The 23643-nt window shown below is 35.6% G+C and overlaps 2 protein-coding genes across 2 annotated transcripts; one reads left to right on the top strand and one right to left on the bottom strand.

Moving 5' to 3' along the window:
• Positions 1–9875: 9875 nt before the first annotated feature.
• Positions 9876–11222, bottom strand: LOC123704268 (catalase-like). The gene has a single exon (XM_045652577.1). It carries the CDS (start codon positions 11220–11222, stop codon positions 9876–9878), a length of 1347 nt encoding a protein of 448 aa, XP_045508533.1.
• Positions 11223–19852: 8630 nt separating this feature from the next.
• On the top strand, positions 19853–22614 carry LOC123704266 (catalase-A-like). The gene is made up of 2 exons (XM_045652576.1): positions 19853–19963; positions 21151–22614. Exons 1-2 carry the CDS (start codon positions 19853–19855, stop codon positions 22612–22614), a joined length of 1575 nt encoding a protein of 524 aa, XP_045508532.1.
• The last annotated feature ends 1029 nt before the right edge of the window (positions 22615–23643 follow it).

Raw genomic sequence — 23643 nt, 5'->3', positions numbered from 1 at the left:
AACTCCTCAAGCACTCTATATAAGCGATGCTAAAATAAATATAATCTTTATTTAACTGAAAATCATAACACAATGTTTATAATGTTAAAATTTCAACTTTTGCATATATTGATAAAACTGTTAGTAACAGTAGGGGGTGAGGCTCTTGATCCAATAACGGACCAAATTGTTTTATATAAGAAGAGAAATAATGTAAGTTACCTTTTAATATATTTCTCATCAAAAAAAATCGAAACACATGTATTTTATATATATTTATTATGTATTCAAACTTAATATGAATTTAGAACATTGACATTAGAATTTAAAAACATAATATTCGCAATTAAATGGCATTTAACATTTATTCCTAAACTAACGGTCCACCCCAGCTTCACCCGTCGTACATATTTATTGTTTACGTTTTCTCTACATAAGAACCATCCTCGTACTTCAAAAAATATAATAAAAAAATAATTATCGAAATCGGTCCACCCGCCACGCGTGATCCGTGACCAAGGAAAATTCATTTTTTATATGTTACCGGAAATGTATGACTGGTTTGGGGTGTAATGGCCGTATACCACCTAACGGCCAAAGCCAACCTCACCTGCTCGTGGTGCACCCTGCCGATCAACGGACGAGGCTCTGGCGAAATTTTTTCTAGAGTGGTAGGACTACAGCTACATATAATAGTCCTCTTTTGTATGTAGCACGAATGGGCTGTAGTCCGTCCGGCGCGATACCACTATCTCACAGAAAACCGGCGTAAAGCGTCTAGCGTTTCGCATTGGTGAGTGAGACATACCGGAAGCCCACTTCCCCCCATCCCCTTTCCTAATATGGCAGCGGAATTACAAATATTATTACCCCAGGAGGGTACCAACACTTTTAGTGCTGGAGAATCCCTCCCTGAGCACTCACGTTCAGGCTGCCCTGCGTATTCTGGGGAGGGCAAAATCCCGCTCGTTACTCATACCCGGGGCAACAAGAGAAAAAAGACCGCTGCACCCCTTTCCACGCACTGCGTGAATTTCTGTAATATAAGGGGCTTACACTCTAACATCAACGCCGTCCATTACCATCTTGAGACGGCGAAGCCGGCCTTGCTCTTTTTAACCGAAACGCAGATATCTTCCCCTTCTAATACATCATATCTCAATTACCCAGGATACAATCTGGAGCACAACTTTATACCCCGCGCTGGTGTATGCGCATTCATCCGGAACGATATCTGCTTTCGACGCCTCGGTTATCTTGAAGGTAGGGATCTATCCATCCTTTGGTTACGCGTAGATTGCGATGACCACCCCCGCGTCTATGCGTGCCTCTACAGATCCCACAGCGGTAATGATGAAACCGACCGACTCTTTGAACATATACAATCCGCTGCTGATACCATGCTCCTACAGATTCCTTCCGCCGAAATTGTGGTCCTTGGTGATTTCAACGCTCATCATGTTGAATGGCTCCAGTCTCGTACCACTGATCATGCGGGTAAATCTGTCCATGACTTTGCTCTTGCATATGGTCTCACTCAACTGGTAGCATCGCCCACGCGAATTCCAGATGTAGAGGATCATACGCCTTCACTGTTGGACCTTCTGCTGACTTCTCATCCGGATGGCTATCAGGTCAATGTTGATGCACCTTTAGGTTCATCCGACCACTGCCTAATACGGAGTGTGGTGCCAATCCTGCGATATCCACGACCTCATTGTAATGGCCGCCGTCGCGTTTGGCACTACAAGTCAGCAGACTGGGATGGGATGCGTACATTCTTTTCATCCTATCCCTGGGGCCGTGTTTGCTTCTCGGCAGACGATCCTAGCACTTGTGCCGACTCTGTTGCTGATGTGCTACTTCAGGGGATGGAGCTTTTTATTCCAAACTCTGTTGTGCCCGTCGGTGGCAAGTCCCAGCCTTGGTTTGGTAGCTCTTGTAAATCGGCGTCGCGCCGAAAACAAGACTGTTACCAAGCCTGGGCCAATGCGCTCGTGTCTAGTGATCCAAACGCCTGTACACTCAAGAGAGAACTAAACTCGGCCTCCAGGTCTTTCAAAAGAGCAATAGCGAAAGCAAAGTCAGAGCATATTGCTAAGCTTGGTGAGAAACTTGCCCGACTTCCTTCGGGAACACGAGCCTTTTGGGCACTCGCCAAAGCTGTGCAAGGGAACTTCTGTCAGCCGTCCCTACCATCTCTGCGCATGGAGAATGACCAGTTGGCCCACACGGCAAAAGAGAAAGCTGATCTCCTTAGCTCCCTCTTTGCCGCAAACTCGACTTTAGATGACATGGGGAACTCACCACCTATCATCCCACGGCTTGAGGGCTCTATGCCGGACATCCGATTTACCCAGAGTGCTGTGCGTAAGGCACTGTTCGCTCTAGATGTCCACAAGTCGAGTGGCCCCGACGGTATTCCTCCAATTGTGCTGAAGATGTGTGCACCAGAGTTGGCACCGGTCCTCGTGCGCCTTTTCCGGCACTCCTACTCCACATGCGTTTTCCCGAATTCATGGAAGAAAGCATTAGTGCACCCCATCCCGAAAAAGGGCGATCGCTCGGATCCGTCCAATTATCGACCCATAGCCATCACCTCCTTGCTCTCCAAGATAATGGAAACCGTTATCAATCGCCAGCTGTTGAATTATCTGGAGGAACACCAGCTGATCAGTGACCGACAGTACGGTTTCCGTCGTGGTCGCTCAGCTGGTGATCTTCTTGTATATTTAACTCATCGATGGGCAACGGCGATCGAGAGCAAGGGTGAAGGCTTAGCAGTCAGCTTGGACATAGCGAAAGCCTTTGACCGGGTTTGGCACAAAGCGCTTCTTGCAAAACTTCCTTCCTATGGGCTTCCTGAGAAACTTTGCCAGTGGGTCACCAGTTTCCTCACAGAGCGTAGCATGAGTGTCGTAGTCGACGGTTCCTGCTCTGATCCTAAGCTTGTGAATGCTGGTGTCCCACAAGGCTGTGTCTTGTCTCCCACTCTGTTCCTTCTGCATATCAATGATATGCTGCTCAACGGCAGCATTCATTGCTATGCAGATGACAGTACTGGTGATGCAGTATATACCGGCCGCAGCAATATTTCTCAGGAGCGCGTCATTGAGTGCCGGAACAACCTTGTGTCTGAGATTGAAACTTCTTTACAAGAGGTTTCAGAATGGGGCCGACTAAACCTAGTCCAATTTAACCCCAAAAAGACACAGGTATGCGCCTTTACCGCTAAAAAGCTCCCCTTCGTCATAGCTCCTACTTTTCAGGGTACTCCTCTCTCAGCCGCAGCCAGTATCGGAATCCTTGGTCTCGAAATCTCGAGTAACGTACAGTTTTCTTGTCACTTGGAAGGAAAAGCCAAGTTGGCTTCACAAAAACTTGGTGTGCTCTGTAGAGCGGGGCAGTATTTCACGTCGCACCATCGCCTCAAGCTATATAAGGCGCAAGTTAGGCCGCACATGGAATACTGCTCCCACATCTGGGCCGGGGCACCCCAACAATACCTCCTTCCATTTGACCGCATTCAAAGGAGAGCTGTACGACTTGTTAACGAGCCAAGTCTCACCGATCGGCTCGATACTTTGGCGTTGCGAAGAGATGTCGCTTCTTTATGCGTTCTCTATCGCATTTACTATGGCGAGTGCTCTGAAGAGTTGTTTGGAACATTACCCGCCGCCGAGTTCCACCACCGTACAGCACGACATCGTCAACAATACCACCCTCACCACCTTGACTGTTGGCAATCTACAACTGTGCGCTTTAAAAGGTCTTTCTTCCCGCGCACTACAGACATCTGGAACAAACTCCCTCATGCGGCTTTTCCAAACGGCTATGAACTGGGGACCTTCAAGAAAAGAGCATATTCCTACCTGAAAGGCCGGCAACATACTCACAGTGTCTCTGGCACTGTGGGTGCATATGGGCGACGTGGAGCACTTACCACCAGGTGACGCGTCTGCTCTGTTGCCTCCTATTGCATAAAAAAAAAAAAAAAAAAAAAAAAATGACATCAAGGAATTTATACAAATTCTAGGAAATGTGTACAATTCCAATACCGTTTAGGCCGAAATGTATAAAATAATGTTAAAATATAAAAATATTGTGTCCTTAGTATATTTTATGTCTTTATATACACCAGTTTTCTATATCATATTTAAAATTGTTGTTTCAGGTATCACGAACGTATATGACAACCAGTAATGGGGCAAGAGTAGAATATAATGATCTCGTTACATTAAACAGTAGAATAATTTACAACAACTATTTCATGGATTCTATAACTCATGTTGATCGACAAATAATTCCAGAGCGAGTAGTACATGGGAAAGGTTCTGGAGCATTCGGATATTTTGAAGTAACGGATGACGTCAGCAAATATACCAAGGCAGATTTCCTTAACGAAGTTGGTAAGAAAACTCCGGTTGCTGTTAGATTTTCGCTAGCTGGTGGAGAGCGAGGTAGCAGTGATGGCACCCCAGGTGGTCTACGAGGATTCGCTGTAAAATTCTACACGAAAGAAGGGAATTTCGATATACTTGCCTTAAACACGCCCATGTTTGCTCTTAAAGATCCTGTACTATTTCCCAATTTAATTCATGCTCTAGGAAGAAATCCAGCAACTAATGTTCCTGATCCAAATATGATTTGGGACTTTTTCACACGCTATCCCACGACTTTGAACATGTTTTTACGGTTGTTCAGTAATGCTGGTACGCCAAGAGGCTATCGCTATATGCCGGGGCATGCTATACATACGTATCAAGTGCAAAATAAAAATGGTGATATATATTTTGTTAGATTTCACTTCATGCCTGAAGATGGTAAAGAAAGTATAACTAATGAAGAGGCTTCGCAATTAGATCCTGACTCATTTACCAGAGATTTGTATGAAGCGATTGCTTGTGGAAAACGTGTTGCTTGGAACTTCGGTATTCAAGTCTTAACAAAAGAACAAGCATTTAATGCAAAGATTGACGTCTTCGACACAACTTTAGAGCTCCCATTTAAAGAATACCCCATAACGCCTGTAGGCAAATTAGTTCTCAATAGGAATCCACTAAATTTCTTCGCTGAAGTAGAACAACTAGCTTTCTGTCCATGTAACTTAGTACCTGGAATAGATGGAGCACCAGATAAATTATTCGAAGGTCGTATGTTTTCTTACAGAGACACTCAGAACTATCGTTTAGGAATAAACTATAATAATATTAAAGTGAATTGTCCGTTCGAAACTGTAGCACGTACTTACAATAGAGATGGTGTGGCCCCAGTTGATTATAATGGAAAAGATTCACCTAATTATTATGAAAACTCTTTCAATGGTCCAGTTGCGTACAACGATGTTAAGAGATCAAAATTAGTAAAAATAAAGCAAGAAAAAGCTAATAACTTTGAACAAATAGCTAAATCATATTTAGATATGGATGAAGATGAAAAAGATGTTGTAGTCACCAATATAGTTAATAGTTTAGGTCCTGCTATAGATTTCTTGCGTGATAAAGCTGTCAAAATATTTACAGAAATTGAGAAAGATCTTGGAAACAGAATTATGAAAGGTTTAGAAGGATTCAGTAGAGAAGCAGTTTGTAATATGACCTTGGATAGTTGTTCATGATAATTCCAATCTGTGTTTTAAATATCATTTAATAATTAACTTATGCATGTGGACAATAATTGTATTAATTATTTGATAAGATTAAATAATTCGTGTTTTCTCGCGAGAGCATTTTAAAATGTTTTTATATGTTTTAGAAGATATTGTACACATATTAAATGTAATTTTTTAAATATTATTTAATAAAATTACAACCCTACTCATCCCAATAATACCTAAAATGCATAAATTTGTAAGAAAATATAAATGTATGGGTGTTTGTCACTTTCGAAAACGAAACGAAGTAAAGTAAAATGTATATTTCATTTAAACATTTCAAAGTTTTAAATTTTTGATTATGTTATTCTTTTAGAATACTTTTAATTTTAATTGTAAAACAACACGTGCAGTAAGGTTATTCACTTCAAAGAACCTTTTAGTATTACATAATATTATGGATATAGTTCGAAAAACGGGTTATTTTTTATTGTCTTTAATTTATAGGTATACAATTATCATTAACATAATATTAATTTGACTCTGGAATTTTCCCGCTATATGCAATTATCCTAAAGCACCTTACCCTGGTAATAAAACTATCTTATCACAAATTATTAAAAAGGGAAAAGCCATTTAGCATGGCATTCTTAAGAATCTTGCATTTTATCTAACTCATAATTTGATTGCCTCGGGCATGTAAAAAGTTGATTTTATATAGGTAGCCTAACCTTACTTAACAAATTCAATTTGAAACAGTACTTCCTGAGATAAAAACGTTTTTTAAACAAACAGACTCTACAGCTTTGCGATATTAATTGTATAAATGGAATCTGGGGTGCCATGTAGAATAAAGATAGGTATCTATAATACAATCAGCTCATGAAAAGCGCCCCACGCTTTTTTCACAAAAATACTATGTAAGTATTGGTTATTGCTTGATTCCTAGATTAAGAATTATTTTCTACTTTTTAGTTGTAAGTATCTATCTTGAAAGCGTGTTTTTTAGTTTTTCAAACTATATTTATTTTATATTAGACGAACGTAAAATATTGAAATTTTTGATGTTAATTTCAAATACAGTTTCTATACTTATAATAAATCTGTAGAAGGGTCAATTCTGTACATTGAAAATATTGAAAAAATAAATAGCAGGGGGTGTTACTGGATCGATACCAAGCCCAAATATGTGATTAAAAAATTTTTTGTCTGTCTGTCTGTCTGTCTGTCTGTCTGTCTGTATGTTCAGGCATCACGTGAAAACTAACGGTTCGATTTCGATGAAACTTGGTATAATTATACCTTATTATCCTGGGCGTAAAATAGGATACTTTTTATCCCGGAAAAATACGTAGAACAAAAATAAATCTTAATTTTTCTTAATTTTTCCGCGCGGACGGAGTCGCAGGCGGAAGCTAGTATTTAATAAGAATGTAGCACTGCTAGCTGTAGTTAATAATATAGGTAAGTTATATCTTTCATATTTATACAATTATTAATATCACGAAGTTGTAGAGTCTCATTAACTACTGTTTCAAATTTATTTATTGAGTAAGGTTAGGCTACCTATATAAAATACCTATTTAAGACATTATATAAAATCACATATATTTTACCGCCTCCTGGGTACAGTGGTTGACGCGTGAGCGTAGCACAGAGGGGTCCTGGGTTCGATTCCCGGTGGAGACGAAGAAAAAAAAAGTCTTGGTCTGGCAGGACACAGAAGGCTGATCACCTACTTGTCCCTAAAGAAAATCGATCAGTGAAACAGATGTATAATGCATCTGCCCCTTACAGGCCGATTAAGAAGAGCTGGAACGTCAACACATTTACACATTGCACATGTGTAGTATCTGTGAAGACGCGCGCGCCGTGACGTCATACTGCATACGCATCGTGAAAAGTCTGCCCGTCTCTCTCGCGCGCAGACTAGCTTATGAGAGTGAAGGGGACAATCATTGTTTTTATTTTGCAATTGTTTATAAAAACAGGGTGATGTAATTTTAATAAAGACGTTAGGTATACTACTAACTATATTTGACGACATACTTCGCGGCATGTAGATTTGAACATTTTTTTTCTTTACCTAGGTTAAGCTATGTAATAATTTAAATAAGTTTTGTAAACAAAATACAACGCCGTAAGTTAAAATTTTCATACATAGCTGAACAATACAGCTTTTATAGTAATGTAGCCTTATGTCTTACGTGCTAGGGTTTCGCTCGTATTGTTTCTTAGGAGTGAACGCACGTGTTACTTGTATTGTTTTTATCGTTATTTTATATTTTGAATATGACATAAAATTTAATTATTATATTTTGATAATTGAATGATTATCAATACTATATTACAATTGATTATAAGAATAAGTAATTAAGTTCATCGATTGAGTTACTTTTAAATTGTTATTTTACATATTAATTATGAGAGCTTTCATATTATCTACAACGCACACATTTTACAATTCAAGTCTACACTTAAACTAGAGTCGCATTTATTTTTGAACATACTGTATAGTAAAATTGCATAATTAGTGTGAGTACTGTGAAGATGCCAGCTTTCCTTGATCGGCCTGTACCCCACCTGGGGACAGCCCGAGGCATTCAAATTATGAGTTAGATAAAATGCAGGATTCTTATGAATGTCATGATATATAAATGGCTTTTCCTTTTTTATAATAATTTGTGATAAGGTAGTGTTATTACCAGGATAAGGTACTTTAGGATGATTGCATATAGCGGGAAAATTCCATTAGAGTCAAATTTATATCTATAAATTAATGACTATAAAAACAAACCGTTTTTTATACTATATCCATACTAGCTTACCGCCCGCGGCTTCGCCCGCTTTCTCTAAAACGATTTGAGATTTAAACTATCCTATCTCTCAAGTTGGATCGAACTGCACATGGTGTGCGAATTTTATTATAATCGGTTAAGTGGTTTAGGAGTCCATTGAGGACAAACATTGTGACACGAGATTTATATATATTAATAATAAGATAAGATAAGATAAGATAAGATAAGATGTAATAATAAAAGTTTATTTGAAGTGAATAACCTTACTGCACGTGTTCTGAACTTTTATCAATTAAAATTAAACGTATTGTAAAATAATAATATAATCAACAATTTAAAAATTTGAAAATTTTAAATTAAATATACATTTTAAAGTTATTTCGATTTACTCGTTTCATTTCTAAAAGTAACAAATACCCATTCATATTTACTTACTTTTTGTTTTTGTAATATTAGTACGAACGGATTGTAGTTTTATTAAGGCGTTAATAGGGGCTAGCGACCTTGGCGACGATTTACAAGGCGGGATTGGGGGACCGGCGCGATCTACCGTAGTAAAAGTACGTATAAAAATTATTTAAAAAGATATTTGGATATTGATTCAAAATTTAAAACAACCATGCCCTGTGTTTCAATTTCATAAACACACTGTAAAAACACTACAATAATTGACGTTATATTGACTTAGCGTTTTGGTTTAAAGTCCAAAAATCGACCTCAGTTCATGATTTTTTTCCAAAAAACCTGATTGTAAAATAAACAAATTAAAACAACCATGCCCTTTATCATATTCGAAACTTTAATATACATTTTTTTTAGGTATGTACATTAAGAATCTAAGAAGAAAAACTGTTATAACTAGAGTTAATTTTCGGTATTAAAAGGGAACCCTACCCGATTCAGGCCTTAAATAATATTTCAAAAATTACATTTAATATATTATTGTGTACAATATCTTCTTAGGGCCGATTTTTCAATCCTTGGTTAAAATTTATCCGTCCAATAAAGTATTACACGAACATTTTAAAATGTCACCCGTAAACAGTCATATACGGACAATTAGAATACATTTTTAACCGACTTCAAAAAAAGGAGGAGGTTATCAATTCGGCCGGTATGTTTTTTTTTATGTATGTGCACCGATTACTCCGAGGTTTCTGAACCGATTTACGTGATTCTTTTTTGTCCCATAAAAATTTTATTCGGATAGGCCCAGTAGTTTTTATTTTATGAGCATTTTTGTCTGTATTTGTAAATGTTGCAAGTGCAAATTTGAAGTCGGTTGTTTTTAACGCAATTATATAGACTTGTTGAAATAATAGTTTTTTCGTTATTCGATGAATAAGTTTTAACCAAGGATTGAAAAATCAACCCTAAACATATAAAAACATTTTAAAACGAACTCTCGAAAAAACATAATTATTTAATCTTATCAAATAATTAATACAGGTGTCCACATGCATAAGTTAATTATTAAATGATATTTAAAACTCAGACTGGAATTATCATGACGAACTATCCAATGTCATATTACAAACTGCTTCTCTACTGAATCCTTCTAAACCTTTCTTAATTCTGTTTCCAAGGTCTTTCTCAATTTCTGTAAATATTTTGACAGCTTTATCGCGCAAGGAATCTATAGCAGGGCCTAAACTATTAACTATATTGGTGATTACAACATCTTTTTCATCTTCATCCATATCTAAATATGATTTAGCTATTTGTTCAAAATTATTAGCTTTTCCTTGTTTTATTTTTACTAATTTTGATCTCTTAACATCGTTGTACGCAACTGGACCATTGAAAGAGTTTTCATAGTAATTAGGCGAATCTTTTCCATTATAATCAACTGGTGGGACACCATCTCTATTGTAGGTACGTGCTACAGTTTCAAACGGACAATTCACTTTAATATTATTATAGTTTATTCCTAAACGATAGTTCTGAGTGTCTCTGTAAGAAAACATACGTCCTTCGAATAATTTATCTGGTGCTCCTTCTATTCCAGGTACTAAGTTACATGGACAGAAAGCTAGTTGTTCTACTTCAGCGAAGAAATTTAGAGGATTCCTATTGAGAACTAATTTGCCTACAGGCGTTATGGGGTATTCTTTAAATGGGAGCTCTAAAGTTGTGTCAAAGACGTCGATCTTCGCATTTAAAGCTCGTTCTTTTGTTAAGACTTGTATACCAAAGTTCCAAGCAACACGTTTTCCACAAGCAATCGCTTCATATAAATCTCTGGTAAATGAGTCAGGATCTAATTGCGAAGCCTCCTCAGGAGTTATACTTTCTTTACCATCTTCTGGCATGAAGTGAAATCTAACAAAGTATATATCGCCATTCTTATTTTGCACTTGATACGTATGTATAGCATATCCAGGCATATAGCGATAGCCTCTTGGCGTACCAGCATTACCAAACAACCGTAAAAACATGTTCAAAGTCGTGGGATAGCGTGTTAAAAAGTCCCAAAGCATATTTGGATCAGGAACATTAGTTGCTGGATTTCTTCCAAGAGCATGAATAAAATTGGGAAATAGTATAGGATCTTTAAGAGCAAACATTGGCGTGTTTAAGCCAAGTATATCGAAATTTCCTTCTTTCGTGTAGAATTTTACAGCGAATCCTCGTAGACCACCTGGGGTGCCATCACTGCTACCTCGCTCACCACCAGCAAGCGAAAATCTAACAGCAACCGGAGTTTTCTTACCAACTTCGTTAAGGAAATCTGCTTTGGTATATTTGCTGACGTCATTCGTTACTTCAAAATATCCGAATGCTCCAGAACCTTTCCCATGTACTACTCGCTCTGGAATTATTTGTCTATCGAAGTGAGTTATGGAATCCATGAAATAATTGTTGTAAATAATTCTGCTGTTTAATGTAACGAGATCATTATATTCTATTCTTGCCCCATTGCTGGTTGTCATATAAGTTCGTGATCCCTGAAACAACAATTTTAAATCTAATATATAAAAATCAATGCCACTTTTCGTTGTAATTCCATAACTCGAGAACGGCTGAACCGATTTCGATAATTCTTTTTTTATTATATTCCTTGAAGTACGAGGATGGTTCTTATGTAGAGAAAACGTTAATATGTACCACGGGCGAAGCCGGGGCGGACCGCTAGTATGATATAGAAAACTGGTGTAAAGAATAGTAGAGTAATGTAATTTTACAATAGAACATGAAACCTTAATAGAATAAATTATAGATTAACATAAATGAATACAATATGATAAGTGACTTCTACTGGGTTTTGAATAAACACCCTTATTATTCTTTTACCAAAGCGTATCAAACCAATTTGTTTAAAATTTAGTTTATTTTATATCTTTATTTTATTAAAACGTGTACATTGTAACTATGCCAAAAATATGATTCTAATAAATACATATGTATAACATAATTATTCATATGTGTGTTTGTTTGTTCTTTGGATCCACCGTCGAAAAACAGATAAAGTAAAGACAGACTAATTTCGAAAAGACGATCGATTTTAGCGATCAATAAATAGTTTGTACGATACATTTTACTTGTTAGGTACTTATTAATATGTTTTTAATTTCTTTGGTACAGTCATTAACACTTGTTTTACAAATGAATATACACTTCATATCAAAAAAATCGAAGCACCTCAAAGTTACCTAGACTTGACTTTATTGGATTAGCAGAATAATGTGTATATTTAGGAATAAATGTTAAATGTCATTTAATTGCGAATATGATGTTTTTAAATCCGAATGTTAATGTTCTGAATTCATATTGTTTGAAAACATAATAAATATAAAAGGTAACTTACATTATTTCTCTGCTTATATAAAACAATTTGGTCCGTTATTGGATCAAGAGCCTCACCCCGTACAGTTACTAACAGTTTTATCAATATATGCAAAAGTTGAAATTTTAACATTATAAACATTGTGTTCTCATTTTCAGTGAAATAAAGATTATATTAATTTATTTTAGCATCGTTTATATAGAATGTTGATGTGTATACAGGGTGTCTTAAATAATATTTTTATGAATCTCTATGTTAAGTAATATCTTAGAAATTTTTAAGGTAAGGGGCAGATGCATTATGCATACATCTGTTTCACTGATCGATTTTCTTTAGGGACAAGTAGGTGATCAGCCTTCTGTATCCTACCAGACCGAGACATTTTTTTTCTTTGTCTCCACCGGGAATCGAACCCAGGACCCTCGGTTCTACGCTACGCGTCAACCACTGTACCAAGGAGGCGGTCAGAATTTTTAATGTTAGTAACTATGTACTAATGTTATTAAAATTAGCGGTCTGCCCCGTTTTCGTATATACCCGTACTTCATGTCTACGTTTTATGTCCAGAAGAGCCATCCTCGTACTTCAAGGAATAATATAATATTACAAAAACATTTAACGAAATATGTTCAGCTGTTCTTGAGTTTTGCGCATCAATACATTTGACGATTCATTCTTATATTTATACTTATAGATTATAATAAATTAAAACTAGAGTGAAATATTATAGCCGGTTGCAGAGCTTCACCGACCATCAGTGCGTACGTCAGTCGCGCTTGTCATATGTATGGAAATTCATAAAACCGTTCATAGCTAGATCGACCATTCGCACGCGCATTTCTGTACATAATATCGCACCTTCGGTAGAACAAGGGCATAATTGTCATAAATTGCCAAAATGACTTAAATATGCAGAAATGCTTTAAAAAGGCCCTTTCAACTGGAGGGACAAAGACATTCGTTTAATTCCTACAAAAAACAGCCAGATTGAAATAGTGGCGTTGTCATTTTGGCGCTATTTTGTTTCTCTCTTGGCGAGACAAAGTCTCATTGGTTAGTTGTGCCATCGGCGGGGACTGAGCTAGCTGTCACTTGGAGCGCTAACGTCGTTTATGTAAATATGCCCTATAATGTTTTTGATTTCTGGAACGACAAGGCCATATCTGTCACACTTATGCCTAGTTTACGATTTAAAAATTGGGAGGACAAAGTCGTTCAGACAATTGTGCCCTTGTCTGTCCAAGATTTGTTATACTCCATGGTCTTAAAAGTAACATTTTATTCCGATAATTGCTGTAGAGAGCAAAAAAACAAGTTAGTTTTTTAGAAATTTAAACGATAGGACTGCCAATCAAAATACAACAAACATACCCTCACACCCACAAATCTATCCTCAAAAACTTTCGAGTTTACATAATAAATAATAATATTAGTAAGATATTTATTCGTAAATAATTATTTTTCTTTTTCAAATTTGTTTTTGGAATGTATTATTTTGCTGTGAACACATTGCCTATAAAATCGATCATACATAAATTAGGGGACCCAGCATAAAGCCGATGCCGTCCATTCTGGAATGTAAAACGTGCAAAAAAAACTGGCCCAATATCAATATGCACTCCGGCAGAATACATAAGCCTTATAAAAAATGCCACGAAAAAGGAGGAATTATTTAATGTCAAGGAATTGAATTATGATTCTTTCTTGTTCTGTTATCTTAATATAATATTATTCCAATTTTTATAGCGATTCCAAAGAATTTTGCTAGGAAACATAATAGTTTCAGATTGTTGAAGATGTGTAATGGCTGATTAGTAAGTTTTGATCTCTATTTTTGTGATAAACTACTGCGGCTTTCTAAAGTGTTTAAGAAAATAAAATATTTATACAAAAAAACACGTTATTATCATTCCAAAATTATTAACTTAAAGCTTTAGATATGGCCATATTTACAAATTAATTTTCTTGTTGGTGGAACAAGGGCACAAATGTACACCTACTTAAGAAAAAAATATTATTAAAAAAAACTAGCAGTTTTTAATATTTGTAAACGATACACCTAAAAGAATATAGTATATAATTTATGTCATACAAAGCAGAACAACCATAAAAAAATTATTATCATAGCTAGACTACATTAAGTACTACAAATATCTTAATATGGCTCTCCTGTAAAATTGCAAAAACTGTAATTGTGCCCTTGTTCTACCGAAGGTGCGATATGACAAGGCCATAATATCGTAGTTTAGAAAACCCAATTTAGAAGTAGCTACTTATGTTTTTTTTTAATGTACTATAGGGGAGCGCTTGGCCACAATCTCGCCTGATGGTAAGCTGAGATGTGGCCTAAGATGGAGCGCGCTTCCCTAGAGTGCACCTGTTCACTCTCCTCTTGAAGACCTCCAAATTGTAGTCATCGGGGATTCAGGAAGCATGTTCCAGTCCCTAGCGGTTCGAATAAAGAATGACGATCCGAACCGCTTTGTCCGGGTACTTACATGGAACGTCAACCATGTGGCGATGCCTAGAATCTGTGCGCCTCGACGAACGATGGTAAAAAGGGGATGGCGGAATTAGGTCTTGCAATTCTGCAGCGCACATTATGTTATTTCATGTTATTGATATCACGCAAAATAAATATTTACAACTCATTTTAAACAATGCATTAATATTTTAACCCTTTATAAGTATTTTCTAAGCAATCTGTAAGGAGGAAGAGGAAGTACCTACTTAAAACAAAAAAGTTCAATCTTACATAGGCAAAGGATGTAAAAATTTTATTTTTTAAAAATAAGAAAAAGTATACAAACCCTGTATTTTAATTATGCATTTTAAATATACATAATTTATTGCAGAAAATATACAATTTAAAAGCTTTTAACTTTACTTACCAGATAATTGCATTCCTTGAATTAATAATTGATAAATTTTAGGGTAAAAAAACTAATTAAAAACAATTCTATTCCATATTATTCCGTCTGTCGTCTGTTACATAAATGATAAAATACAAATAATAATGTTCGAGAGGTTTTTCCCAAGGTTGCTTGGAAGAAATTGCTTCTGAGCTACGAGGTCGATAATCTGTATATTTTTTGTATATGTTTATTAGTTTACACCTGTTAATTCATTTCACAACTATAGTATAGAAAGCTGTCATTGTCTGTCTTTATTTATGCTTAAATCTTAAATTTTTAAAACTGCGCAACAAATTTTGATGAGTTTTTTTGTAATAGATATATTAGTATAGATATATTTATAGTAGTGTGGTTGAGGAAATTGAAAGAAAGTACCTATATAATTTGATAAGGTTTCTACAAAGCGGGCGAATCCGCGCGCGGTAAGCTAATCTAAAAACGTCAATAAAAAGAAAATTCCGTTACAATCCAATATCCATCAGTTTTAATTTAAAAATACAAGGCTTATAAATAAAATATTTTATCATCGCCCGCTCTTATCCTGTAGCGTGTTTTATTTATTAATTACTTTTTTTAATTGCTAACTGTAACCTGCACTTATCTAATTATTATTAGTCTGTGATGTGCCAAATTTAAATTGTTTTTGTAAACAATTTAAATGTTGGCCTTAACATCTTAATATTTTGTTTTTACTTTCTCTTTTATCTACACACTAGCTTTCCACCCGCAGCTTTGCCCGCGCAGTCAAAGGAAAACCCGCATAGTTCACGTTCCCGTGGGATTTCCGGGATAAAACCTATCCTATTTCCCGGGATAAAAAGAAGCCTATGTCCTTTCTTGGGTATCAAAATATCTCTATACTAAATTTCATGCAAATTGGTTCAGTAGTTAAGGCGTGATTGAGTAACAGACAGACAGACAGAGTTACTTTCGCATTTATAATATTATAAATAATAAGTTTAAGTATAATAAGTAAATAAGTATGGATAGATTCATTATTTATTTTTAATCTGTTTTCCGTTTTGACAGCTGTCAATGTCAATTGCAAAAGCGCGGCAATTTTGTTGATATAGCTTTTAAGTACCACGCTTTTACCTACAAATATTATAAATGCGAAAGTAATGTACATCTGTCAGTATCTTCTTTACGCCAAAGCCACTGAACCGATTTGAATGAAATTTGGTACAAAGATAGATACAGACTTGAGAAAGTATAAATAGGTTTTTCTCTCGTATGATATTTTAATTATTTTGAAATAAAAAATTGCGTCTGGCACCTATTTAACAACGAAAAAAACGTCTTGCAATAAAAAATGTATGTCTGATGGATCAATCTAAAGCCAAAGGATTAAAAATTACGCGTTAAAAATAAACAATAACAATAAACAAAAAACTTTATTTCCAAAATACGACTTGAAATTGAGGATATTATCCTGTGCAGATAAGATGCGCACTAATTAACGCATCCACTGCGGCCAGCCAGACTGCCCGGACTCTAACCGAAATAGCAAGAGGAACAGCATATCAAAGAACCAACTAAACTAAAATTCTCTCTTGTCAACGTTGCTACCTCCTATACGATTATCAAATTTTAGCACCTATTGTCTACCTACCAATTACCATGCACATAAAATTTAATAAAAACGGTCCATCTGTTGTGAAGGAAATTATTGTGCACACGACTCGGTAATAATTTTGACACGTTTGTAAATGACTACTAGTACCTGATAAAATATAAATGCGAAACTTTGTGGGGATGGATGGATATTTGATACTCTTTCATGCCAATACTATTGTAGGAGAGCCCGTGGGAGATCGTCTTTCACCGATCTGATAACCATATGAGACGTATTTTTTATTAAATTTTTTTATTAACAAATATGCCTGTAATTGCTTGCCTATCGAAAAGTGGTCATGGCTATTTTTAATCAAATTACCTTTTATCGATTTTATTTTAATCACCTTCATACTTTCGATAACCCAATTAAATTTATTTTACTGATAGTTTTTGATACACAGTATATGCCTAGGTACGCTTGCCTAATAACTACCTGGCAAACAGGTGTAAACAGGTAAGTCAAAATAGGTGACTCCATCGATTGAGTGATGAGATAACTTATCGAAAGTTATCTCAAATTTTAGAGTATTTTATTTCAAAATCAGTCATATGTGTACGAAAAATCGTACTTAAAGTACTGTAAAAAATAGCCATGACCACTTTTCGATAGGCAAGCAATTATAGGCATATTTGTTTATAAAAAATATTAAATAAAAAATACGTCTCACCTGGTTATCAGATCGGTGAAGGACGATCTCCCACGGGCTCTTAGACCACTACTGAACCGATTACAATTAAATTTTATTTGTAGGTAGCTGAAGACCCAGAATACGAAATAAGCTACTTTTTATCCCGGAAATCCCACAGGAACGGGAACTATGCGGGTTTTTCTTTGAAAACGCGAAGCCGCGGGCAGCAATCTAGTTGTAATATATTCTAGTTCCTAAAGAAAAAATTAGATTCAAATCCTACTAGGTATTCTTGGTCTGAAGTAACTAACATCAAATCGTCTATTCCAAATCTAACGGTGCATTTACATCAAACGAACATAGAGCTAGAGCATTCTGTCGTGATCTTTTAGGCTGGTTGCCTGGTTGCAGAGCTTGACCGACCATCAGTGCGTACCGTCGGTCCTGACGATATGCATCAACAATTGTATAACTATGACACTAATGCGCATGACAATACGCGTGCGTATGGTCGGTCTAGCTATGAACGGTTTTATGAATTTCCATACATAGGACAAGCGCGACTGACGTACGCACTGATGGTCGGTCAAGCTCTGCAACCAGCCTTAGTGTCAACGAAAACTCGTATTCAGTGTTGTTCAGTATTAGAACATTGCATAGAATCTTTTCGAATGCACTAAGAACAACGAAATAATGCTCTACGTCTGTTTACACCAAGTTTACACTAAAAGAATTTGACATAGTGGAGTTTTGAGCATTCGCTCGTTTCATCTTAATGCATCGTCACACAAAAACAACACAACATAATATATTTTGAAGTGAATTAAATCACAATCCATACTTACTTATATTATAAATGCGAAAGTAACTCTGTCTGTGTGCCTGTTACTCAATCACGCCTAAACTACTGAACCAATTTTCATGAAATTTGGTATGGAAATATTTTGATACCCGAGAAAGGACATAGGCTACTTTTTATCCCGGGAAAATGACAAAATCCCGGAAATCCCACGGGAACGGGAACTATGCGGATTTTTCTTAGACTTCGCGGGCGAAGCCGCGGGCGGAAACCTAGTTAAACATAAAAAGTAATGAATTGTGACGTTAAAAAACGGAATATCAATTGACTAAATACGAACTACGATTTTTTATGTTTTAATCTATTCATTTACATGCTAATCATTTTTCATTGGTAAAAGTATTAGTTCAGGATACATCGCCCATTTTTGTAAGTGACTACTATCAAGCTAATTTTCCGTTTGTAGCTTTATTTTGATGAGACGCCCAATAATTTCGTGTACGAAAGTCTCGATTGTGGTAGCTAACAGAGATAACGAGGATAAAAAATTTTGATTTGATGGTTCTCAAATATTTATTACTAACTGAATTTTTTTTTGTTCAATCTCAAGATAATTACCTAAATTATTCGAAAAAATATTTGTCCTACAAAATCTATGGTTGGTTCAAAGAGTCCCCCTTTCCAAAGTGTATCGATAACGAGGTCAACATAAATGATATTTTTGTTTTCACTTAGTTAATGTTTATATAATTCAACAAACATATTGTCCTACAAATTGCGTAATAAATATTTGAGAACCATCAAATCAAAAATTGTTATCCTTGTTATCTCTGTTAGCTACCACAATCGAGAGTTTCGTACACGAAATTATTCGGTGTCTCATCAAAATAAAGCTACAAACGGAAAATCAGCTTGATAGTAGTCACTTGCTAAAATGGGCGATGTATCCTGAACTATATGTATCCTATTAAACGTTGTACCTATAGTTATTTAAATCTATAGATGGATTTAAATTTTAAAATTAAATTCATATTTGACTAGCTAAAGTCCGTACGATAGTACGGTAGTAGAGAAGATATTCTCTAAGATGCTTTTTTCATGCGAGTTCAACTATCCTTATAAAATTTTCGTTGTATCAATATTAAAAGTCTACATTTCCGCCCCCGTTTTTAAAGAATAACCCGCATAGTGCCCGTTCCTGTGGACTTTCCGGGATAAAAAGCCTATGTCTTACTCTGGGTCTTCAGCTAAGTTTAATTATAATCAGTTCAGTAGTATTTTCGTGTAAAAATAACAAACATCCATACATTTATAATATACTAGCGGTTCGCCCCGGCTTCGCCCGTGGTACATTATCTACATAAGATCCATCCTCGTACTTCAAGAAATATAATAAAAAAAGAATTATCGAAATCGGTTCAGCCGTTCTCGAGTTATGCGCTTACCAACACATTTTGCGATTCATTTTTATATATAAGATTAGTACATTATCGTAAGCCTAAGAATATATATACTAAAAAGTAATAAAGCATTTGTTTGTTCATTTGTTTGAACGCGCTTATCTCAAAAAACACTGATTTGAAATTAAATACTATACGATTAATAGAAGGTAACTACAAATGAGATCATCAAAAAAATTATTAAGAAATTACTGATATAGTTACCACCCTGTATAGATAATAGATCGTTTCCGATGTTATTTAAGAAACTGATAAGAATTATAAATTAAATAACTATGGCAGTTACAATACGAGTAGTAGTGCTTTTAACGATAGCTATACAAGTATGGGCAGAGGAATTAGACCCTGTAAGGGACCAAATCGCTTGGTTTTTGAAGAAAACTCAGGTTAGTTATGTTGTCCTAGTATCTAGTTAGTAGTCCTAATCTCAAATTCTATCTTAAACTCAAATATTTATTTATTCAATTAGATTTTTGAATAGTCATAACATTGTTTTTTTAGTGAAACTTCTTTATCGGGGTTGGAAAAAAATTTAGTTTAACATTGTTTCGTTACGCGTCACATTTTTCCCGTTACGCGCCATATTTTTCTTATCCCTACCACGCGTGATTCGACGTATTTCTGTAAAGTTGCATATAGTAAATTATTTTTGAAAAATAAGGTCATAAAGAAGTTTCACTTCTTACGTGTGTACACTAGTACACGCACACATATTTTTTCTTCTTCTTCTTCAGTTGCTGCAGAGAAGAGCTGAAATAAACTCTGAAGCCGTGTCTTTTAAAATCGTATTATTCAACAAAATAATATAATTAAAATAATAATGATGCCAGAGAACTTCCTATGTAGTTCTTACTTCTTAAGCTTGGATAATATTCCAATGATTTTGTTCTTCCATATATTAAAAGACTAGCTTTCCGCCTGCGGCTTCGCCCGCGTTTTCAAAGAAAAACCCGCATAGTCCCCGTTCCCGTGGGATTTCCGGGATAAAACCTAGCCTATGTTACTCGTGGATAATGTAGCTTTCGAATGGTGAAAGAATTTTTAAAATCGGTCCAGTAGTTTATGAGCCTATTCGAGGAATTTCATTGTCAAAGTGTAGCTTGATCCATGAATGACTTTTTCCTTAGAAAACTGGAAAATAGGTAATTTATTTTATGTGACGTAGAACGGGTAAAAAGTAGCCTATGTTTTAAACCAGACAATAATAATAAATCTCCGTTGCATCTGACATATACCTAGCTAGCTTATTCACGTAAATGTTTTGCAGAAATATCAAATAAAATCTTTATTGAAGACAAAAAAAAAACAGTAGTAAATAGCAGGAAATTAAACTTAATAATAATAATCTATTAGGATATATTATTATTATCATAATGGCTTAAATGCTTAATTTGCATATAGATTACTACAATATTTCAGTTTTTTAATTAGTTACGTCTTTCCTTCAAAAAAATAATTAACCATCGTTAAATACTCTCGGATACATAACATTCTTTTAAACAATGAAACGAAATGACTTTAAAAAAATAATATCGGTAGGTACAAATTGTAACCATGTTTTTTAATGTTACAGGGTGTAAAAACAACACTAACTACAGCCAATGGGGAACCAGTTGAACGTCGAAAAACTAGAACATTAAATCAAAAATTGTTGTACAATAATTTCTTCACCGAATCCATCGCTCACGCAAACCGGGAACGAATTCCTGAACGCATAGTTCACGGCAAAGGTGTTGGTGCATTTGGTTACTTCGAAGTGACGCACAATGTAACAGAATATATAAAAGCAGATTTTCTAAGCGAAATCGGTAAAAAGACACCAGTAGCGGCTAGATTTTCACCAGCCATTGGAGAGCGAGGACTCAGCGATACTTCTAGAAGCATGAAAGGCTTCGCAGTAAAGTTTTACACGAATGAAGGTAACTTCGACATAGTTGGGCTAAGCACTCCCATGTTCGCATTCAAGGATCCCACATTATTCTTCACGTTTCTGCATGTTGAAAGCAGAAACCCCACAACTAACATAGTCGATGAAAATATGCACTGGGACTTCTTAACGCGAAATCCGGAATCGCTAAATATGTTCACAACAGTATATACAGATGGCGGTATACCAAGAGGCTATCGAAAGATGCCTGGACACAGTATCCACACATATCAGGTACAAAATAAAAACGGCGACATTTACTTCGTTAGATTTCATTTTATCCCAGAAGACGGTGAAGATAGTTTAACAGCAGAAGAAGCGAACGAATTAGATGGGAATGATCCTGACTCCTTTACAAGAGATATGTATGAAGCGATTGCATGTGGAAAACGAGTCGCTTGGGATTTTGGTATACAACTCCTAACACCAGAACAGGCTTTAAATGCAAATATCGACGTCTTTGATCCAACGTTAGAGCTCCCCTATGAGGATTATCCTCTAACACCCGTTGGTAAATTAGTTCTGAATAGGAACCCAGTCAATTACTTCGCTGAAATCGAACAACTAGCTTACTGTCCATGTAATTTAGTACCTGGAATAGATGGAGCACCAGACAAGCTATTCGAATCACGCCTCTGGGCCTATAAAGATGCTCAATTCTATCGTTTAGGAATAAACTTTCATAATATTAAAGTAAACTGTCCACTTGCATCTGTAACACGTCATTATTATTATAAAGACGGCGCCGCACCAGTGAATGACAACGGAGAAGATACACCTAATTATTATGATAACTCTTTCAATGGGCCGATGCCGTATGATGATTATGATCGAAGTAAAATAATAGAAATAGAAGAAGGAGAATCAGATAATCTTTGGCAGATCGCAGAAATGTATTCAAAATTGTCAAAGGGAGAGAGGAGTAGATTGATAAGCAATATAGTGAACAGCTTGGGTAATACTGTTAAATTTATACGTGAAAGAGCTGTAAAAATATATACAGAAATTGAACCAGATCTGGGCAATAGAATTAAAAATGGTTTAAAAGAATTTGAAAAAGAACCAGCTTGCAGAATACCATTTGATGAAATGCCTAAGAACCGTGATTGATATTTTTATAAAAATTTCTATGCAGATAGAATGTCTTAAATTAAGATTGTTTACAATACCTGTGATGTGATGAATATATGGTTTTTAATATTGGACTTGCTTTGTGTTGTGTTTATCATTTATACCTTTTATCATTACAGAACATCACCATAAATATAAAACTTCTATATCTCACTCCGTTTAAATGCAATTTCCCAGGTCGTACGTTTTTACATTTCTTCAGTTACTTATATACATTATATATCAAAGCGTAGTTCTCTTGAATATATTGCATGTACTCTGCCGAATTCTATGAAACTCCAACGAATTGCGGGCACAAAGTTTCCTCTCTCGGGAGTTTTAATAAATAATGTTTCGCGATTTCGTCTCGGCTCGACAAAAGATATTATTTGAGTCGCAGCCGTATTACGATCTAAACTTTCTTAAATATGCCTTGGGAATGTTGCTTTTGCTAAAATCTTTGTGAAATGAGACTGCTAATTGCTCTTATCATCATTATTTCTAAACAAAGGGTGTTGAAGTCGAACTCAAATTATTATTCAACTAGACTTTCAGAAGCACTGTGGAAAGGTCAAAATACCTACATAATCTATACTAATATTATAAAGCTGAAGAGTTTGTTTGTTTGTTTGTTTGAACGCGCTAATCTCGGGAAGTACTGGTCCGATTTGAAAAATTTTTTCAGTGTTAGATAGCTAATTTATCGAGGAAGGCTATAGGCTATATATCATCACGCTATGACCAACAGGAGTGGAGCCACGGGGGTAAAACCGCGCGGAGCAGCTAATTAAATATATGCCACCGGTTCGGAAAGCAGTTTCTAGAGAAGGCAAGGAAGTCTGTACTCTGTAGTAGTTGTTTTTTAAGGCTTTAATTCCGTAATAAATAACGATAAAAACAAGGTTATTCTACTTTGTGAAAGAAAAAAAAGAGAAAAATGATAAATATTTTATGTATCTTGATGGTATAAACCCTTTGTGTCTGCAAACTCTAAACTAAAATATATCCTTTTATCAAAAAATCTTTAAT

This window comes from Colias croceus, chromosome 29, assembly GCF_905220415.1.
Source record: "Colias croceus chromosome 29, ilColCroc2.1".
Lineage (NCBI taxonomy): Eukaryota > Metazoa > Arthropoda > Insecta > Lepidoptera > Pieridae > Colias > Colias croceus.
Note: the sequence above shows the minus strand (reverse complement) of the source record. Positions and strands in the feature narration are given on the sequence as shown.